We start from the raw sequence: 20447 nt of genomic DNA on the forward strand, positions 1-20447 counted from the left end.
TGAGTAAATTCTGGGAGTTGGTGATGGACAAGGAGTCCTGGCCTGCTGCAGTCCATGGGGTCACAAAGAGTCAGACATGACTGAGCAACTGAACTGACTTTCACATCTGTAAAATAACTCAGGAAATGTGCCTCATACACTATTATCTAGGTACTCCAGAGAGGAGCTAAAGCAGAGAATATGGGAGGGGGTCTTTCCCCCAAAGTACCCATAGGGTCTTGCTCAGTTACACTCTTACCTATTTTCTGAAAACCTTTCCTCCTTGGCTGAATATCTTTTCATGCTTTCAGATCTCCACCCAGAGAACTTAATGGTACCAGGGCCCTCATGTTTGCTTGACCAGAGGATCCCAGTCATACAACTGGCGAGATGCCTTTAAAAACTCAGTGTAACTTAAGGTGGAATTGGAACTTTGGAAATAAAAACTGTTCTATTCAGAATGGGGGTTAACATTAAAATATCCTCCAAACAAACCGATCCTCTGATGGCCTCATTTCTAGAATAAGATTATCCACTTGAAGCCTTAATAGAAATACCATGTTTCAACATTGACAAAGAATTTGTTAATTTCCCAGTTGAAAACTGTGGGATTGGACAGTAGATGGAGGCAATGAGTTCCTCAATTCTCAGAGATTTATAATACTTGAAAGGACTTGGAAACATCTGATATTTGGGAAAAAAATGTAGGTAGATTCAGTAACAGATTAGGTCTTCTAAGCAGAAGGGTAGGTTTTCACCCTCTTCCTGGAGAATGTGAAAACAGATTAAGGGAAAACATAGGACTCACCAAGGCCAGCATTTCACTTATAAAACTGAAAGAATTAAAATTTAAGACAATTTCTTTAACTCTTAACTTTTAAAAATGTTTATTTCTTGTATATTTTTGCCTAATTTTATTATTTGCTAATGTAATTCTCAATCCCTGGGTCAGGAAGATTCTCTGGAGGGGAAAACGTCAACCCATGCCAGTATCCTCACCTGAAAGATCCCATGGACAGAGGAGCCTGGTGGGCCACGGTCCATGGGGTTGCAAAGAATCAGATACGACTGAACACAAACACCTACCTATGGGCAAAAATATTTGTCCCTTCCTCCAACAGCATAACATACACATGAGCCCAGAAATTTGATTTTGTTATTAAAACAAAAGTGGTTTGATCTCTTAGAGACACTAAGAGAACCCGCAGAAAAATATATCAATACCTTAATTATTTTTTGATTCACAGTGAGAAATGTATCTGTCACAAATCAGAATACATGTATTGATTTGAGTGGTGTGTTTCTCCTGGTGCGAAAAACACTTGTAAGCCAAATTATAATGTTGAGGCTTCTTGTTGAGCAAGAACCCAGAAGAAAGGAGTTTGTTGCATGGTAAAGGACCTGACAATGTGATGCATCTCTCTCCACAAAAGCAATGCATACTGTTGGCTCCAAAGCCCCAAAAAGTTGAAGACAAGCTACCAATCTTCTCCCCTGGGATTTCCCACTTTAAAATTTTTCATTTGCTCATTCCTATTTTTTTTTAAATATATTCTTGCTTTGGATTTGTTAATACCACCATTAGCCTATTTTCCCTAAACTTTCCTGATAAGAATCACTTGGAGCACTTGACAAGAATAGATTTCTGAATAAATTTCTAAGGGGAAGGACTGGCCTTCTGCATAGTTAACAAAGGCCCCAGGAAGGTTTGGGAGTGACAAGTTAGTCCAGCGCATCTGTGTAATGTTCCCACAAGCCACTGCAGATCCTGATCCCACTGGGCTAGACAGGGCCCGAGATTCTCCATTCTTAACAGACTCCCAGGCACCTAGCCAGGGAATTGCATTTTGAATAGCATGCCTCAGTGGTTCTCAGAAAGCATGCCAGGCCAGCAGAGTGGACAACAGCTGAGGACCTCTTAGAAATACAAAGTCTCAGCCCCATCCTACACCTACAGAATCAGAAACTCTGAGAAGGGGACCCAGCCATGTGTTTTAACAAGGTCTCCAGGTAAGAGTTTGATACACCTTAAAATTCAGTAAGCACAGATCTAAAGATATGTTTAGCTGCTTTTTACTGTTTCTGATCAGGAAACTATTTCATTTGAGATGAACCTTTGTGTGTTTCTCAGTTTCTTCATCTGTGTACATTTAGATAGTTTAACTCCATTTGAGGTGGTGACTTGCTAGCACCATTGTAAAGGGTTCAGGAAATATTGGCAAGAAAGTCATCATGGAGTATTTGAGGGGAGTTTGTTCCTTCTTATTTTTACATTTAATTTTTTAAGGATCACTGAAGAAAGCATTTTGTATTAATACAAGGTAATGGGTTGTGCATGCATGCTTACTCAGTTGTGTCTGACTCATTGTGACCCCAGGGACTGTAGCCCACCAGGCTCCTCTGTCCATGGGATTCTCCAGGCAAGAACACTGGAGTGGTTGCCATTTCATTCTCCAGTGGATCTTCCTGATCCAGGAATCAAACCAGCATCTTCTGCATTAGCAGGTGGATTCTGTTACAACTGAGCCACCTTAGATTGTCAATACAAATGCATAAAGGGACCAAATACTCAGACAACACCTGTAAGTGAAGTAATGAGTTCAGGGAGGAGGTCATCAGGCCTCAGAAAGTAGTTGTTCTGCAGCTGTACCCAGTTGGTGCCAGGTCAGGTGGGAATGTGGGCCCAGAAGTGGGCACATCTTTGAACTGCTTACCAGAAGTCAGAAAGCCGACTTTTTACATGATATCTCTTTATTTTTTCAAAATGTTAGCAAACTATTCACGTTTATGATAAATATTCTGTGTGCCTAACAAGAGAGGTGTCTGTTAGCAGCTCTACCTCAGAGAGACTAGTTCTGGAGGTAATAGGCTGGCCTTGTCCTCCCTGTGCATCACTGAGATGTACTGAGTATGTCTCAGAAAGAAGAGAGAGCCAAGTGAGATCTATTCCCAGCTCTGAGGGGGCCACAGCTGTGAAACGCCAACCCACACCGCGTACCATGCTCCTGTGAAAGGCCAGTCAATTCTCTTCTCTAAGTAACTCTCGGAGTAGCCAAGGGGTAGTGCTCACAGAACTATCCGGCACATTCTAAATGGGGAAACGGCACAGTTTTACACTGTGTAACCTGTCTGGAAGCTAACAATACCTAATAGTCAGGATAGTGGTCTACGGGCAGATTCAGATTTTGTGGGTCCTGAAGCTTATATTACTTTGCCAACAAAGGTCCGTTTAGTCAAGGCTATGGTTTTTCCAGTGGTCATGTATAGATGCGAGAGTTGGACTGTGAAGAAAGCTGAGTGCCAAAGAATTGATGCTTTTGAACTGTGGTATTGGAGAAGACCCTTGGACAGCAAGGAGATCCAACCAAAGGAGATCAGCCCTGGGTATTCTTTGGAAGGAATGATGCCAAAGCTGAAACTCCAGTATTTTGGCTACCTCATGTGAAGAGTTGACTCATTGGAAAAGACTCTGATGCTGGGAGGGATTGGGGGCAGGGGGAAAAGGGGACGACAGAGGATGAGATGGCTGGATGGCATCACCGACTCGATGGACGTGAGTTTGAGTGAACTCCAGGAGATGGTGATGCACACGGAGGCCTGGCGTGCTGCGATTCATGGGGTCGCAAAGAGTTGGATACAACTGAGAGACTGAACTGAACTGAAGCTTATACAATTTGTGGGGACTCTAAGGAAAAAAAGGTGAAACGAGGAATACAAAATTAGCTATGAAAGTACACAGAGGTCTTAACCAAAGGTGGGAAAATGTTTACTTTTGCAAACTTTACCAAAAAACCAAATGCCCAGGGCATTGGAAGCGGAGGCCCTGCAGTTTCCCAAGTGTCCTTACACATCTGCCTCTGTCCTGGTGGCCACTGGCTGCAAGCAGGGGTTGGGGTCAGGGATGCAGGTGTGGGTGTTCTAGGGTGCTGGTAATGTTGGTTCTTAACCTGGCTTGGGGGTTCATTTCACAACAGTTTGTTAAGCAGTGCACTTATGTTTTTGTATTCTTATGCATATTTCATAATTTAAAAAATCATTTGAACCTTTTCTAAGTCAGCAAAAATATTCATTGGGTGAAGCAGGTCATCACAAATATTTGTTGAATGAATGCACAAATGAATTCATTTTCGAATCTATTCAGCCAATATATACGTCAAACACCTAATGTGTAAGGATCCCTGCTAGGTATTATGTTATTAAATACTTTATAGTATTTAATACTTAAGTAAAAGAAGTAAAACTTAAAAAAGAAATTATATTTTATTTCACCATGTTTAAAAGTTAACCTGATTCTTTTATTATATTTTATATACAAATAAAAATATAAAAATATAAATATTGTTTTATGTATTTATAAGTACTCTTGCCTGGAAAATCCCATGGGCAGAGGAGCCTGGTAGGCTGCCGTCTATGGGGTCGCTAAGAGTAGGACATGACTGAGCGACTTCACTTTCACTTTTCACTTCATGCATTGGAGAAGGAAATGGCAACCCACTCCAGTGTTCTTGCCTGGAGAATCCCAGGGATGGGGGAGCCTGGTGGGCTGCTGTCTATGGGGTTGCACAGAGTCGGACACGACTGAAGCGACTTAGCAGCAGCAAGCTGGATACATACTTTAAAAAGAAGAAAACAGGGACTTCCCTGGTGGTTCAGTGGCTAAGACTCTGTTCTCCTAATACAGAGGGTTTGAGCCTCATCAGGGAACTAGATATCACATGCTGCAATTAAAAACCCTGGATGCTGGATCTAAAACCTGGTGCAGCCAAATAAAGAAATAAGAAGAAAATGTATTTAAATTTAATACTCTTTTTAGTTTTAAAAAAATAAAAGAAAATTATTTATTTAGCATATTCTAAAGGCCAGGAATATATTTTTTAAATCATGCATAATTCCCCCACACTAGCATAGTCACTATTATTATTTTACTGTATTTCCTTTCAGCCTTCTATTTACAGGTACACTGTTTACATAATCAAAATCATTATGTTCATAAAATTTCAACACTGATTGTTTTTACTTACACATCATAAGCATCTTCCATGTTGTTACATGGTCTTCATAATTCTAACTTTAAAAACTTGTTAATTATTCCTTAGTTATCCTGGTAATCAAATAGGATATAATTTATATAACCATTTTCCTCATCTTAGACATTCAGCTTATTTAAAATTTTTGCTATTATAAAATGAAGTAGAACTTACTTTGATGTACAAAACTTTCTTTTTTCCTATTAGGATCATATGCTTAAGGATATACATCTCTCACTTATTTTTTCCTATAAATTCATATATTTGTCCACACTAAAAAAGAACTAGAACTAATGTGGAAGTGAAAAGGAAACAGGTGGACAGATGGTACAAAAGGGAAAATCCCTTGTGCATAGGTTTTCAAAACTCTTTATCTTGAGTTAATCCAAGACAAACCTTCCATTTTTGTATTAAAATTCATAGGATCTTTCTCCTATCAAGGATGTTCTCTTACTTTTATTTGGTGACCATGAATAGCATGCCAAAACTGACAGATTCTCTCTAGAGAATTAATTTCTCAGGTTGTCAGAAACTGTGATAACTATCAAGAGAGAATTTTAGTAGCCAGGTGTTTCAGATTTGCATTTGCTCATGTCATATATAACATTTTCATTTCAATTTAATTCAAGAGATTGAGGATCTATATTGTCTCAATTTCCCGTACCAAAAATCTGGACAGGTGTTGTGATGACTTTTTTCTGATTTGAATATAGTTACATGGAAAGTCATAAAAAGCTCTCATTACACGTTTAATTAATTATCTTTACTGTGAAATCTGGGCGTAAGTATTGGCAAAGCACTCAGAAGCAGGCATAAACAAAACACAGTCCCTCTGCTCAAGGAGTCTGTAAATTATTAGGAAATCAAGAACATAAACCTGAGTTAATTAACTTTCTAAGTAAAGTTTATGTTCTTAAAAAATTGTGTAGACACTCCAGGGAAATGTAAAGACAACACATTTACTTGATGATATTAAGGAATTATTGTTGCTTTTTTAGATGAGTTACTGGTATTGTGTTTCCCCCCCCCTAAAGACCGCTTCTTTTAGAGATACTAAAATACAAATGAAATAATAATATCTGAGATTTGCATCAAAATGATGCAGGCCATGGTATAAGTAGGGTTGGATGATGCAAGGCTGGACTTGAGATGATAATTGTAGAATTTGGGTGATGCGTGCATATACCATTTGGTGTACTTTGTATATATTTGAAAACTTTTACAGTAAAAAATTATACCTTATTTAGTCTTTCTTTGAGTGGGATATCAAAACACTATTTTTAATATATGTTTTGATATATATGTGACTGGAACCTCAATAACCCAACATACCATTTGACACCCTCTCCACCTTCATACCCCAGGCCAGCCTGCCTGCCTTTTCCCCCTGGGCCTCGACCAGACGCCTGTGATCAGGTCTCAGTATCTGCCCTGCGTTACTTAGAGACAGCTACCTGGGAGGGAGATTGAAAAGGTAGTTTGGTTAGTGAGAAACCTGACTCCTGCCTGAAGTTTAAAATCTATATTTATTTTGGAATAAACCAGAAATGATTCATCTTATGAGTTTCCTCAAGGCCAGTGGAATCCTAAATTCTCTTGGGTGAGTCTGTTCATTCTGAGCTCTAATTGAAACCACAACGTGGAAACTGGTTGACTTTTCTTTTATATACAGTATCTGTTAGAAGCAGTAACATCTGCCACCATCTCAATTCTTGTCTTCCTTGACATTGGGATTGATTTAATCAATAGAGTATATAACTAAACAAACAACAAAAACTAAACTAAACAACAACAAAAATCTAAATCAAAAAGCTTCCTGTAAAACAAATGGAAAATTACAAAATAAAAATCTTAATTTTCTGCAGTTTTACAAGCAAGGTGAAAGTGATTTGCTTTTCTTTTGAATTGTTTTGAACTGGAATTGAAATTTGAGTATAAACTTGGTACACTCTCAGAAACTGTTTCTTTTCTTGTATTTCCTCTTTGTTGAAGTTGTTCCCCTTAATTCATTGAATTATATGAATGTGATCATTTAAGTCACTGTTACTAAACAGAAAATCAGATGCCACTATTATTTGATTTTAGATTCATATTATACATGAAGATCCCATCAATGAGAAGGAAGTATATTTTTAACATTTTGAAAGGTCAATTTCTAATATCTATTCTAATATCTATTGCTATCTAGTTTAATGGTTCCCAAGTTCTTTACTCTTTCATTTTTTAATTTAATTTTTTTTGTTCAACTTTTTGGCCACAAAGTGCAGCTTGCAGGATCTTAGCTTCCCCAAACCCAGGTCAAGGCAGTGAAAGCCCAGAATTCTAACCAATAGGCCACCAGAGAACTCCCCACAAATATACAATGAACTCTTTTTTTCAGTTGTACCAGGCAGCATATGAGATCTTAGTTCCCTGACCAGGGACCCTACCCTTTTACAATCTCCTTATCATGGCAAATAGATGGGGAAACAGTGGAAACACTGTCAGACTTTATTTTTTGGGGCTCCAAAATCACTGCAGATTGTGACTGCAGCCATGAAATTAAAAGACGCTTACTCCTTGGAAGGAAAGTTATGACCAACCTAGATAGCATATTTAAAAGCAGAGACATTACTTTGCCAACAAAGGTTCATCTAGTCAAGGCTATGGTTTTTCCTGTGGTCATGTATGGATGTGAGAGTTGGACTGTGAAGAAGGCTGAGCACTGAAGATTTGATGCTTTTGAACTGTGGTGTTGGAGAAGACTCTTGAGAGTCCCTTGTACTGCAAGGAGATCCAACCAGTCCATTCTGAAGGAGATCAGCCCTGGGATTTCTTTGGAGGGAATGATGTTGAAGCTGAAACTCCAGTACTTTGGCCACCTCATGCGAAGAGTTGACTCATTGGAAAAGACTCTGATGCTGGGAGGGATTGAGGGCAGGAGGAGAAGGGGACGACAGAGGATGAGATGGCTGGATGGCATCACTGACTCGATGGATGTGAGTCTGAGTGAATTCTGGGAGTTGGTGATGAACAGGGAGGCCTGGCGTGCTGCAATTCATGGGGTCGCAAAGACTCGGACACGACTGAGTGACTGAACTGAACTGAACTGAATTATTTCTATCAACAAAGACTTTTGGTATTAAACCATTTTTTCCCCTATCAACATGCATTTTTAAAGAAGTCATAAAGTAATTTCTCCACTTTTTTTTAAGCAATGAAAGAACATAGGCAGTTCATAATGAGCTTGGAGTAACATGTATTACTACTTTGAACTAAAACAGTTCCAGCTAAAATGAAAGAATTTCAATCATTTTAGCAGTAGAAAGCTTTTCTTTAGCTAAACCATTTCTGTTAGACTTTTTTACATGTTGAAAATGGTCTGTGTTGTGATCTGTATTGCTATCTTTCCAAACATTAGTTGGGGTAATAGCTCTAATTCTAGAACTATATCATTCAAGACTCCTATAAAAGTAAATTGGTAGCAAAAACCAAATAATGTATGATTCTTTCAGATGATTTTTCTCCTCATTGCTAAGCATTATTACACATAACATTGTGGGAATTAGTAAATAATTTTCTACTTGCATGTGTACGTGCTGAATTGCTTCAGCTGTGTCCAACTCTGCAAACCTATGGATGGTAGCTTACCAGGCTCCTCTGTCCATGAGAGTTTCTAGGTAAGAATACTGGAGTGGGCTACCATGTCTTTCTCCAGGGGATGTTCCCAGACCAGGGTTCGAACCTACATCTCTTATGTCTTGTGCACTAGCAAGTGGGTTCTTTACCACTGGCACCGCCTGAGAAGCCCTTTTATTTGTATACTTGCTCCCATTCTTTCTTTTCTGTGTTTTCTTGCTGTAAGACCAATCCCTGGCTGTTGCCAGAGATCAGAGGCATCCCGAGGCTGACAAGTAGACATGTGCCCACCAGGCAGGCAGGTGGTGAAACAAGTGGCTTATATGGAAGCCCTTCCTATCCCTGCCAGGTATAGTTGATTTATAATATTATATTAGTTTCAGGTGGACAACATGGTGAATCAAAGTTATTTATAGATTATACTCCATTTAAATTTATTACAAAATATTGACTATATTCCTTCGCTAATATATATATAATACATACAATATTATATGTATGCATATAATATATAATTAATATATTTAATATGTATAAATATATATGTATAAATAATATATCCTTGTATCTTATTTATATTATACATAGTAGTTTGTACTTCTTAATCCCCTACTCCTATCTTGCCCCTCCCCACTTCCCTTTCCCCACTGGTAACCATTAGTTTGTTCTCAATATCTGTAAGTCTGTTTCTTTTTTTGTTAGATGCACATTCATCTGTTTTATTTTCTAGATTCCACATGTAAGTGATATAGTATTTGTCTTTCTCTGTCTGGCTTACTTCACTAAGCATAATACCTTCCAGATGTCCCTCCATGTTGTTGCAAATGGCAAAACTTCTCTTTTTATAGCTGAGTGGTATTCCAGTGTATGTATATGTGTGTACTCTCACATCTTCTTTATCCATTCATCTGTTGATGCACACTTAGGTTGCTTCCATATATTGGCTATTGTAGATACTGCTGCTGTGAAAACTGGGGTGCATGTATCTTTTGGAATTAGTATTTTTGTCCTCTTTGGATATGTACCCAGCAGTGTAATTGCTGGATCATGTGGCAGTTCTGTTTTCTGTTTCTGAGGAACCTCCATACGGCTTTCCTTAGTGGTTGCCCCAATTTATAGTCCCATCAACAGCGTAGAAGTGTCCCTTTCTCCACATCCTCACCAACATTTGTTATTTGTGGTCTTTTTCTCACTGATTTTTCACACAATACTCTGAGGTAGATATTTTAGAGATGAGGGAATTGGATCTTGTATTAAGGAAAATGCTGACATTGCCTTCATAATAAGTGATAGAGTCTGGTTCAAGCTCAAATCCAGGTAACTCAAAGCCCACACTCTCTGCTTCACACAGCCTCCCTTTACCCATAATCCTGTTGGGTTACCTGGATGCAGTGCTTGTAAACCTGCCCAAAGACTCTTTCTTCAAGTCTCATAGTTTCCACATTGCCTGATCCTAGGTTCCTGGGGTGGATGGGCAATGATGCTGGAACTGTTTAGTTCTTTCTTTATAGTACTTCATACTGTGGCTGACATGTAGGTGTTCAATGAATGCTGAGAACAATTACATATCCTGAAATTTTGAACAAAGCTCAGATTTGAAGTTGAGAGGAAAGCAAGAATTGATCTAATCCAAACTTGCCAGTCAGAGGAACTGAGGGCCAAAGGAGACAGGTATGATTTGCTCAGTCATATGCAGACAGACTAGAACACCATTGTCTTAGTCTGTGACTTTTTCATGTCATCCCATAGGTCTATTTCAAATATTTCAAAGCTGATGCCACTCCTCAATTTGTATGTTAAATAGAGAGAACTACAGGGACTCTCTTAATGGTCCAGTGGCTAAGACTCCATGCTTCCTGAGTAGGGGACCCAGATTTGATCCCTGGTCAGGGAACTAGATCCCACATGCACAGCTGAGAGTCTGCATGCCACAACTTAAAGATCCTGCACGCTGCAATGAAGATCAAAGATCACATGTGCCCCAACTAAGATCCAGTACAGCCAAGTAAATACATAAAAATAAATACTTAAAAAAAGAAATACAAATGTAAAGAGGAAAAAAAAATGGATTAGAACTTCATATAAATAAAATATTCCAATTGCAGGTCACTTAATAACTATTATTCATGATTTCTTTTGAGAAATCATCCATCTCAAAGACTGGAATCAAATCTTTGGCACTTCTCAGCCACAAGATCAACCAAACAAATGAAACACCTGACTCAGAGGGTAGAGGACTGAGAACCTGGGCTCTGGGCCATCCACTTCACCCAAGGTATGTGGCCCTGTCACATGCACCCAGTCCAAGCTAGGCGTTCTCTTTCACATTTCACAGCTTGCTGTTACTCTGTACGGCTGTATCCTATCGATCAGGAATGAAAATAATCCCTTCCTGTCTCCTAACCCCTCCCTGGTGATTCTTTCCAGCCAGACCTGATCTGCCAAGTGTGCTGTCACCAGCCAACGCCTTCTGAGAGCTCACCAGTCAGGCCGGACCCTGGACCTCTGTGCTTGCTTCCCCTCCATTCAACCCTCACCCTTGCACCCTTCTTCCCCATCAGACTATCAACCAAATCAGGGGACCTCTTCAAATTCTCTAAAATTCATTACTCAGTTGATCTGCAGCCACATTTTCCTGTCTTTTGCTTGTGGTCAATTAAGGGTGGCCAGGTCACATTTCATTTCTAAAGAACTTTGCCCTGTCATCTCCTGTCCCAAATGTCCTAAAGGGTGTTTCCAGGTTTCCCCCAACAGATTAACCTATTTGGGTTTCATCTTTAGATTCCTTCATTGACGTCCTCTTTCTGTATATTTATTTTCAAAATGATAATTTCATAATATTAACAGTTTTTGTTTTTTTTTTTCTTTTTCACAGTGCTATAGGGCTAACCTGACCTTGATATTAACTTTTTAAAAGTTTTACAACATTTGCACAGAAACTTTCTCTTTCACCAAACTCTTCTCTCATCACCCATCCCAAATAATTTCTTTGAAAAGAATGACATATCTTGAAGGGAGCAGAGAAAATGGCATTTACTTACTGTGTAGCCCTGAGAAAAACACCTCAAAATTCTAAAGTGCTTGTGAAAGGCATTTCAGTATTTAATATGTCTTCTTTTGATTGAAAAATACAGAAATTACATTTAATAGGATGACATGTTTAAGGATCAGGCATATTATTGTTGCTTGGTAGACATTTATAAATGTGTAGAGGTGATTTTCCTATTTTGCTATGCACACTGAAAAACATTTATCCCAGATATAGGTGCATATTTAAAGAATAAGTCTTGGAACTTCTTGGCCAACCAGTGGTTAAGATTCTGAGCTTCCGATTCAGGGAGTGTGGGTTTGATCCCTGGGTGGGGAACTAAGATCCCACATGCCTATGGCATGAAATAAAAACAAACAAACAAACAAACAAAACAAAGGAAGAATTCTTATCACCCACCTTGCCAATGTTTTTCTAAAATATTTATTAATTTATGGCTGCACTGGGTCTTCACTGCTGCACATGGGCTTTGTCTAGTTGCAGAAAGCAGGGACTACACACTAGTTGGGGTCCATGGGCTTTCCATTGCTGTGGCTTCTCTTGTTGTCTCTTGCCATTTTTTTTCCCCCTCCAATTGAATTATGTTAGCTTCCCAAATGCTACATATTGTTGTGCTCATGTGTGCTCAGTCACTCAATTGTGTCTGACTCCTTGTGACCCTATGGACTGTAGCCTTGTAGGCTCCTCTCTCCATGGGATCTTTCAGGCAAGAATATTGGTGTGGGTTGCCATGCCTTCCTCCAAGGGATCTTCCTACCCAGGGCTTGAATCTGAGTCTCATCTCCTGCATTGTAGGCATATTCTTTAATGCTGAGCCATGAGGGAACCCATTTTTGTACTATTGTTGATTATATATTGATATTCCAGGTTTACTTTGGTTTTCATCTATTTCCTGGAAGTAAGGTCACTGATTACTCCTATTTGTTGGGCATCTTCTCCAGGCCAGCCACTGTCTAGGCCAGTGCTGACTGATACAGTAGCCATTCAGCATATGTCCAAAGCCATTCAGCTTTGGACCAGAGCACTTCAAATGTGACTGGTCCAAACTAAGATGACTTTAAGTGTAACATACACATCAGATGTTAAAGACTTACCATGGAAAAAAGTAAAATATTTCAATATTTGGAGTACATGTTGAAATGCTGATACCTTAGATATCTTGGGTTAAATATTGAACAATGAAACAGCTAAAAATCTGTTTCTTTTCACTTTAAAAGTTTTTCAATACTAGGAAAACTTAAATGTCATATGTATCTCACATTTGTGGCTTGCATTATATTTGTCAGACACTGCAGTGCTCGCATAAGTGCTTCATACATGTCACAATGCATGCATGAGTGAATGAATGAGACAAGCTCTACTTTCCTGACCTTTCAGGACAGTTCACAATAGACCACCAGAAAGGAAGCAAACAAACTTAGGGGTTGATAGAATCTCATAATTCAACCCAGTCTTTTCATTTTGAGAATAACAAGTCCCAAAGAAATTTGCATGACATGCACTATTCACTGAATAAAGACAGAAAAGCAAGGTTTTGATTCAATACCAGCTTTTCCTCTGTCATTATCAGCAGAGAATGCCTTGGTGAGGATACCAAAAGTACCCAGGAATAAATGCCTGGGATTCTAGGGGATCATCTAGCCTACTACCTGCAGAACTGTTTCAGTCATTAAGATCTCAACGAATTTACTCTTTGCAACTGATCAGAGTTGTTCCAGACAGACACCTGGTCTGAGCCATAGTCTCATGAAGGAGGGACCAAGCTGAGCCAGGCAGGGAGGTCCAGGACGGACATCTTGGGACAGTAGGGCATTGTGACCTCATCAGTGATGGTCTCAGACGCTTTCCCATTGCTGGCCCTCCAGTCTCAGCTGTTACTGCAAGTCCATTCCTCTACCATGAGTGTGGAGCAGCTAAAATCAACAGATCCACATGTTCCTTGAGGTGACAGACTGGCTCTGGTGAATATTCCCATTTTCCTATTTAGAGGGTGACCCACTGGAATACTGCTTTTGTTAGTTCTCTTCTGTGAGGAGGACAATGGTACCCAGTTTCCTAGGGACACTCCTTGAGGTTTATTCCCTTGTCCTAATTAAGGATTCCTCTTCAAATGGTTCAGAATGTGGGGGAGAGGCTCAGGCAGTCATTTCTTTGACATCCCTGGTAACATTTGTCAGTGACAAGAGAACCCCAAACCTTTCAGCTCTTCCCCTACTCTGGTGAGTTTGGTGTGAATTTGGGACCATGGTTCTCACACTAGACAGCCCTGCCCCGAGGCCTAGTCCTATCTGCTTTACCCTTTAAAAAATTATAATTCTGGACTGATAAAATCTAAATGTTATGTTTTACTTAAACTAAAATAGATTGCCTTGGTCAGTCTCATTTACTCTTAACATATTTATAAATAGGCAAGCTTGAATTCAATAAGCACATTTATGTAAATGTTGGGCAAAACTGAGTCCACTTAAGTGTGGGAGGGTGCTGGCTGTGCGTCCCAGACTAGTGCCTTTGAACTGTAACTGTGTCTACATAGTTACCCTGCAAGCTTAATTTTAGCTAGATGAACTACCAGAAATGTTAGCAATCTGTCTTTTCAGATTACTTATGCTCTTTCTTTTTGCTGAAAGATAGATTTTGAAAGTATGAAATCCTTGGTTTTACATGTTTCTTTAAACAGACTTGCAACAATTTTACCAGAAAATATAATGTCTTAACATGAATTTTAAACTTAAAGGCAACGATTATTTTAAAATAGTTGCATGTTTTACCTTGAAAATTGTATTATATACAAATACTGAATATTACTTTGTCTATATAGCTATAGGTATACAGTGACTATATGTGTGTATGCACTCTATACATACACAGAGGTGTGTGACATAAATATATGTGTATCTGTATATCAACATCTTTTTTTATATCTATGTGTAAATACAGATTTCTAGTGGGGGAGAGGCAGGATGATAGTGAATTCCACCTTATTTCCTGCTATATTGAGATTGTCACTGCACAAAATAATCTTTACAAATGCTGTACTTAAAAAACATCAACTTCTTAGCTTAAATACTTGAAACCTCATGACAAAAGAGTGATATGAACATGTTAATTAACATTCTTTAGTTAATTAAATCATGTAATTTATGCTTTATCTTTAGGAATTTTCCATTTAAAAATAATCAGGACAATTTTAACAAGTATGTTTCTCTCACTCAACCACAATGACTGAGTAATAATTCTCCGTTTCACATTCAGTACTGTAACTTGGAAGTGCAGTAATGGGTACAGTTGCTACTACATTTACCATCTGACCATATGGTATAACATACATCTGCCAAGGAGTAAAGACATCCCATTACAATAACAAACAATATAGGCACAGTCTTAAGGCAGATCAAAACATCAGTCAGGTATCATCCTTCTTTTAATTTATCCAGTGTTACCCTGGAGTATGTATATATGTGTGTATGTGTGTATATATATATATTCTATATTCAAGGCACTCATTTTGACACTGAAAACTCAGAGATCTATGCTGCTGGGTCTCTGGCCTAGAGCAGTGCACAGTCTGGCAGGGGAGGTCATGGAGGCAAACATTATCATATATGATGTCATAAGCATAATAGAAGTGTATATAAACTGTCACAGAAGTACAGAAGGAGAAACATACCTACCTGGTGGAATGCAAGGAATGAGGTCAGGAGCTTATCACAGAGAAGATGGTCTCTGAGTTGAGCATGGAGGTTTTAGGTAGGAAATAGCAGTGAAATAGTTAAGAGAATAGAGTCTGTTGCCAGACTGCACACATGCTAAGTCGCTTCAGTTTTGTCTGACTATATGCAACCCTATGAACTGCAGCTGCCAGGCTCCTCTGTCCATGAGATTCTCCAGACAAGAATATTGGATTGGGTTGCCATGCCCTCCTCCAGGGGATCTTCCCAATCCAGGGATTGAACCCATATCTCCTATGTCTCCCATATTAGTAGGCAGGTTCTTTAACCACCAGTGCCACCTGTCTGGGTTTAAATCTCAGCTTTACTACTTATTGGCTGAAGAACATTTGGCATGTTACTCAACCTCTCTGTGAGTGGGTATAATCTTTGGGCACAGTTTATAGGGTTGAAGGAAATGGCAACCCACTCCAGTATTTTTGCCTAGAGAATCCTGTGGACAGAGGAGCCTGGTGGGCTACTGTCCATGGGGTTGCACAGAGTCAGACATGATTGAAGTGACTTAGCATGCATGCATGCATAGGGTTGAAGTGAGGATTATGTGACTTAGGCTGTGTATGGGTTTAACACAGTGCCTTGAATATGGAAAGCCCTCAGTCAGTGTTAGCCTGCTACCCAGGGATAGCAGAATGAGAGATGGCAGGCTTGGGTTGTTAAAACAAATATGAGGTGCATTTGTGTGGAAGGGGGTGGAAAATTGCAAGGTTAGTGGACAAATTATGGGGAGAGAGCCTTGGATGCCACACCAAAGGGGCTCACATTTATGGAGCCCAATGAGAATGTTAAGGATGAAATTCAGATTTGTGTTATAGCAAGAGAAGTCTGGAATGGTAGGGGAAGAGTAGAAGCCAGAACTTGAGTTAAGAGGCTACTGATGAGAAGAGATACAATAGAGGCTTGGGTATAGGAGGATAGAAGATAGAGTGCAGATTCAAAATTATTTAGGAAGTGAAACTGATGAAGTCTGGTGAGCAATTAGATTAGTGGGATGAAGTAGGAGGAGTCCTGAATGACTTAAATTTCTGACTTGGCTGATCTGAGAAAAAGACAGGAGGAAAAGCAGATTTGTGGATAAGGTTTTAGATCTGTCAAGATTGACAGGCTGGTGAAGTAATCAAAATTAGTGTGCAGGCCTGCTGCTCAGGACCTAGAAGTTAAGATTTACGACTCCTGAAGATATAGATAATAGTTGACATTGTGGAACTGTGAGTGAGAGCATGACACAGCTCATACACAGGAAGAGATTCAGGGATAGTTCTGAAAAGCCTACCATTTAAGATCCAAAGAGAGCTGAGCCAGCAAAGGAGAGTGGCACAGAGGAAGGAGGAAACATAGTAAAAAGTGGAATCATGGAACATAATGGAGAGGAAATCTAAGGCAAAAGTGTTCAAATGCAGTAGAGAGGTCAGAAGAACCGTTTGTTGGAGGTGCTCTTGTTTAATTGACAAGTCATATCTGACTCTTTTGCGACCCCATGGGCTGTAGCCTTCCAGGCTCCTCCATCCATAGGATTTTTCTGGCAAGAATATCAGACTGGGTTGCCATTTCCTTCTCCAGGGGATATTCCTGACCCAGGGACTGAACCTGCGTCTCCTGCATTGGCAGGTGGATTCTTTACTGCTGAACCACCAGGGAAGCCCTTGCTGGAGTTGGCAGTCAGGAAAAAGAGCTTAAGAAAACCCATGAGCTGTTACCTTAGTGAAGTATAAGTTTGTGGAAAGAGAGACAGTGAATCCTCATTAAGACCCTGCTGCTGCTGCTGCTGCTAAGTCGCTTAAGTCGTGTCCGACTCTGTGCGACCCCATAGACGGCAGCCCACCAGGCTCCCCCGTCCCTGGGATTCTCCAGGCAAGAACACTGGAGTGGGTTGTCATTTCCTTCTCCACATTAAGACCCTAGATGTTACTTGATATCTCAGGTCAAATGCTAGGTGAATTCCTGGAAGGAGAACATCTATGGCTGTGGTCCAGCTTCAGGCTTGTTGCATTAAGTAGATCTGGTCTGTCTTTACTGAATATTTTCCCAGGGTTTAGCAAGGAGTCTGGGACATTAATATGTGCACACTGAAGGCTGGTGAAAACAACGGATATGTGCTTATTGGTAGCCAGGGATGGGTCTTAGTCCTGGGAGCTTCTGATACATGGCTGCTCCAGGAAGTGTCAGGAGGCCCCCGCCCCGGAACAGCCAAAGAAGTTTTGATAAGAATTTCAAAGCCCTGAAGTCACTGGGTTGATCTGGCAGCCTAAGCTAGTATTAGAGGGGAAAAGGATGTTGTTGAGTACAGTGATAACAGGTGAGATTGATAACACTTCCACTCAGGTTGGTTCTGTCCTGCAATACAGATTTTTTGGCTTCAGTCTTAGATGTGATTTTTTGATGTTTGCTTTATTACCTGTTTTCTTATTTCCTTCCTTTGTGAAAGCGTCTCATCTCTTTAACTGGATAGTCAATTTTTTAAGGTCAGGGACCACTCCAAAGAATCTTTTGTACTCCCTGTGACATTTGATCCCCGGCAGAAAATCCAGGTACCCTCAGACTCATGAGACTTAAAACCAAGATCGTATCAACCCTTGTTAAAAAAAAAAAAAAAGTTCTTTATTTTCCAAACTTATCCTAGGAAGGTTGAACTAAGCGCATATTTAGAGCAAGGCACTCTATCCGACACCAGAATGGCATGAATGAGGCCCTGAAACCTCAGTCCTCCTCGCCTGGAATCCTAGGGCCATCCCACTGGTCTTCCTGTGGACACAGGTCAGGGAAGAGTCTGGGCCATTCTAAAGGGCATTCTGGCTCCCACATGGGAGACCATGGTTTCCTCCGGTATGTCCACGTGGGGGACCCGAAGCAGTCCAGATACTGGTCTGGGAGAAGAAAACACTTGGGGGTGGAGGTGTTTTTACTATTTTCTCCACCCCTACACCTTCACCCCCACCCCCCGCCTTTTGGTATTGATGGGAAGGGGTGGTTTGGGTCGGATCTAGCGCGTCAGTCCTAGCCCTTCCAAGTGGTCCCCAGCTGCTCAAGTCTTCGGCCACCGCTCTTCCCCTCCTCCAGTCGGTGGAGACCCGGCCCGGCAGTCGGACGGCGTAAGGAGCGCGTAGGCAGCGTAGGTGGTGTCCCCCGGCCCCCCACACGCCGGGGGCCGCCGGACGCGGCGGGAGGATGTCTGCGCGCGCGGTGCGTGCGTCGCCCCCTGCCCCGCCCGCGCCCCCCCCCCCCACCCAGGGGGACCCCCGCACCCGGGGGAAGCCCCGCGCGGGGCGCCCGCCGCCCGCCCCAGTCCCTCCGCCTCCCGGAGGCCCGGGGCTGCCTCCTCGGGCCGCGCCGGGGCCGCCCCGCACTGCGCATGAGCGGGAGCCGGGCGAGCCCGTGAGAGGAGCCGCTGCCGCCGCCGCCGTCCATTCGCTGCGGAGCCGGAGGAGGAGGGGAGAGGCCTGGAGGACACCAACATGGTGAGGCACTGCGGCCGCCCGCCCCGCCGGCTGGGGGCCGGCGCAGCCGCGCACCCCCGCCCCAGCGCCCTCCGCCCCGCGGCGACCCCGCCGCCCCGAGCTTCGGCCTGCGGCCTCCGTCCCGCTCCCCGGCGGGGCTCTCTTCCCTGCCTCTCCCTTCCTCCTTCGCCCCTTCCCGCCCGGGCGCCGCCGCTACGCGAGAGCCGAGGAGGCGGAGCGGAGCCGGGCCTAGTCGGGAGCCCCGGGGAGTTTGGGACGTGGGGAGCGGCCCCCGGTGCCCCTCACTGGGCCCGACGCGGCGGGAGCAGGCGTTGGGGCGGGGGGAGGGGATGGGGCAACGGCCAGGTCCCTGCCCGGCCCCCACGCCGGCTCCATTGTGTCTGGCCGGGGACCGGGGTCAGGGGTTCCGGGTAGGAGGCTCCCCCCGCCCGGAGCCGGGGCTTCCCCCTCCGCCTCGCCGGGGAGAAGGAAAGACTTTGTCGGCGCTCCTCTCCCTCCTCCGCTCCGGCTCCAGCACCCCTCAAGTCTCCAGGCAGTTTTGCTTGGGGCGGGGTAACAGCCCTCTTCTTTCTCCATCACCTCTCGCTGTGTCCCGTGCTCTTGGAAAATGGGAGTTTCACTGGCCAGTTGGTGGAGGTTATATTTACCTCTTCTGAGAACATGGGAGACCGCTGAGCTGGGGGGACGTGGGGGGAGGGGGAAGTACGGAAGTGTAACCTGTTCTCATTTCATAAAATTAGGAGAAACAGACTTGCTACCTTTTGAGCACATGTTTTGTTTCCTTGAGGTGGGAGGAGTAATTGCTTTATTATGCCAGTTAAAGACTATTTGTGATTTTTAAAAAACAGTTTGTCAAGTTAGTCCCCTCTGCTTTTTTGTTTGGAAAATGTCCTACAAGCTTCAAGACGTGGTGTTCAAGTTATGTGTTTACAGTTTGGTAATAATGTACCTGACTCTTGGACTTTTTGTTTTTCAGAAGCGATGTTTGGCATTGTAGTCTGAGCATGAGTTGAATTCCACGCAGGTTACTGTATGAATAGACAGTAAAAGTGATATTATTGTCCTTTTGCTCATGGGGAACATAAAGGCCTCTTTGAGAAGGGTGTATGTGTGTCTGCTCCAGTGTCTTTGTTTTTGGTTGGTCTTATTTCTGCTGAATGACACTTGGCTCGTCTCAGCCTCCAACTTAGAATTTTGGTGTCGTGTATGAATATGTGGTTTCGTTTACCATGTACTCAAGATCTAGGTTCTGCGGTAAGTTCCATGAAAGCTGACCATTTGTATTTGTAAGAAAACTTGCCATAAAGTACTGGTTAACGTTTAGATTGACGTTACATTGTTCAAAGATCCAGCAGGGGTAAACTAAACAGTTTCCAATTTCTTAAGTATTTTGACGGTCATAGATGTTACTCCTAAAGTTTCCAGACGCTTGGCTTACAGGAGTAAGCTTGAAGTAATGAAATGTAATTCCCTGGTAAACACCCAGTGAGCCCATCGAAATGCGTTCTGTTCATAATAGCCTCCAATTACCATTATCCTCTGGAATCCAAGGTGTTGATAATGCTCATTACCTGTTCATGAATTCAGGATTCAC

The 20447-nt window shown here is 41.9% G+C and overlaps 1 protein-coding gene across 8 annotated transcripts in view; it reads left to right on the forward strand.

Moving 5' to 3' along the window:
• Positions 1 to 13510: 13510 nt before the first annotated feature.
• DCUN1D1 (defective in cullin neddylation 1 domain containing 1) overlaps positions 13511 to 20447 on the forward strand; it is a 35187-nt gene continuing 28250 nt past the window's right edge. For 3 of the 8 annotated variants that reach the window (XR_009494280.1, XM_024991207.2, XM_024991205.2), the window contains exon 1: positions 18827 to 18853. Coding sequence is in view for 1 of the 8 variants with exons in the window: in XM_024991205.2 (XP_024846973.1) it covers positions 18851 to 18853 (3 nt within the window). In the remaining 7 variants the exon portion in view is untranslated. 8 annotated transcript variants of the gene reach the window in all.

The sequence above is a fragment of the Bos taurus genome, chromosome 1 (assembly GCF_002263795.3).
Source record: "Bos taurus isolate L1 Dominette 01449 registration number 42190680 breed Hereford chromosome 1, ARS-UCD2.0, whole genome shotgun sequence".
NCBI lineage: Eukaryota > Metazoa > Chordata > Mammalia > Artiodactyla > Bovidae > Bos > Bos taurus.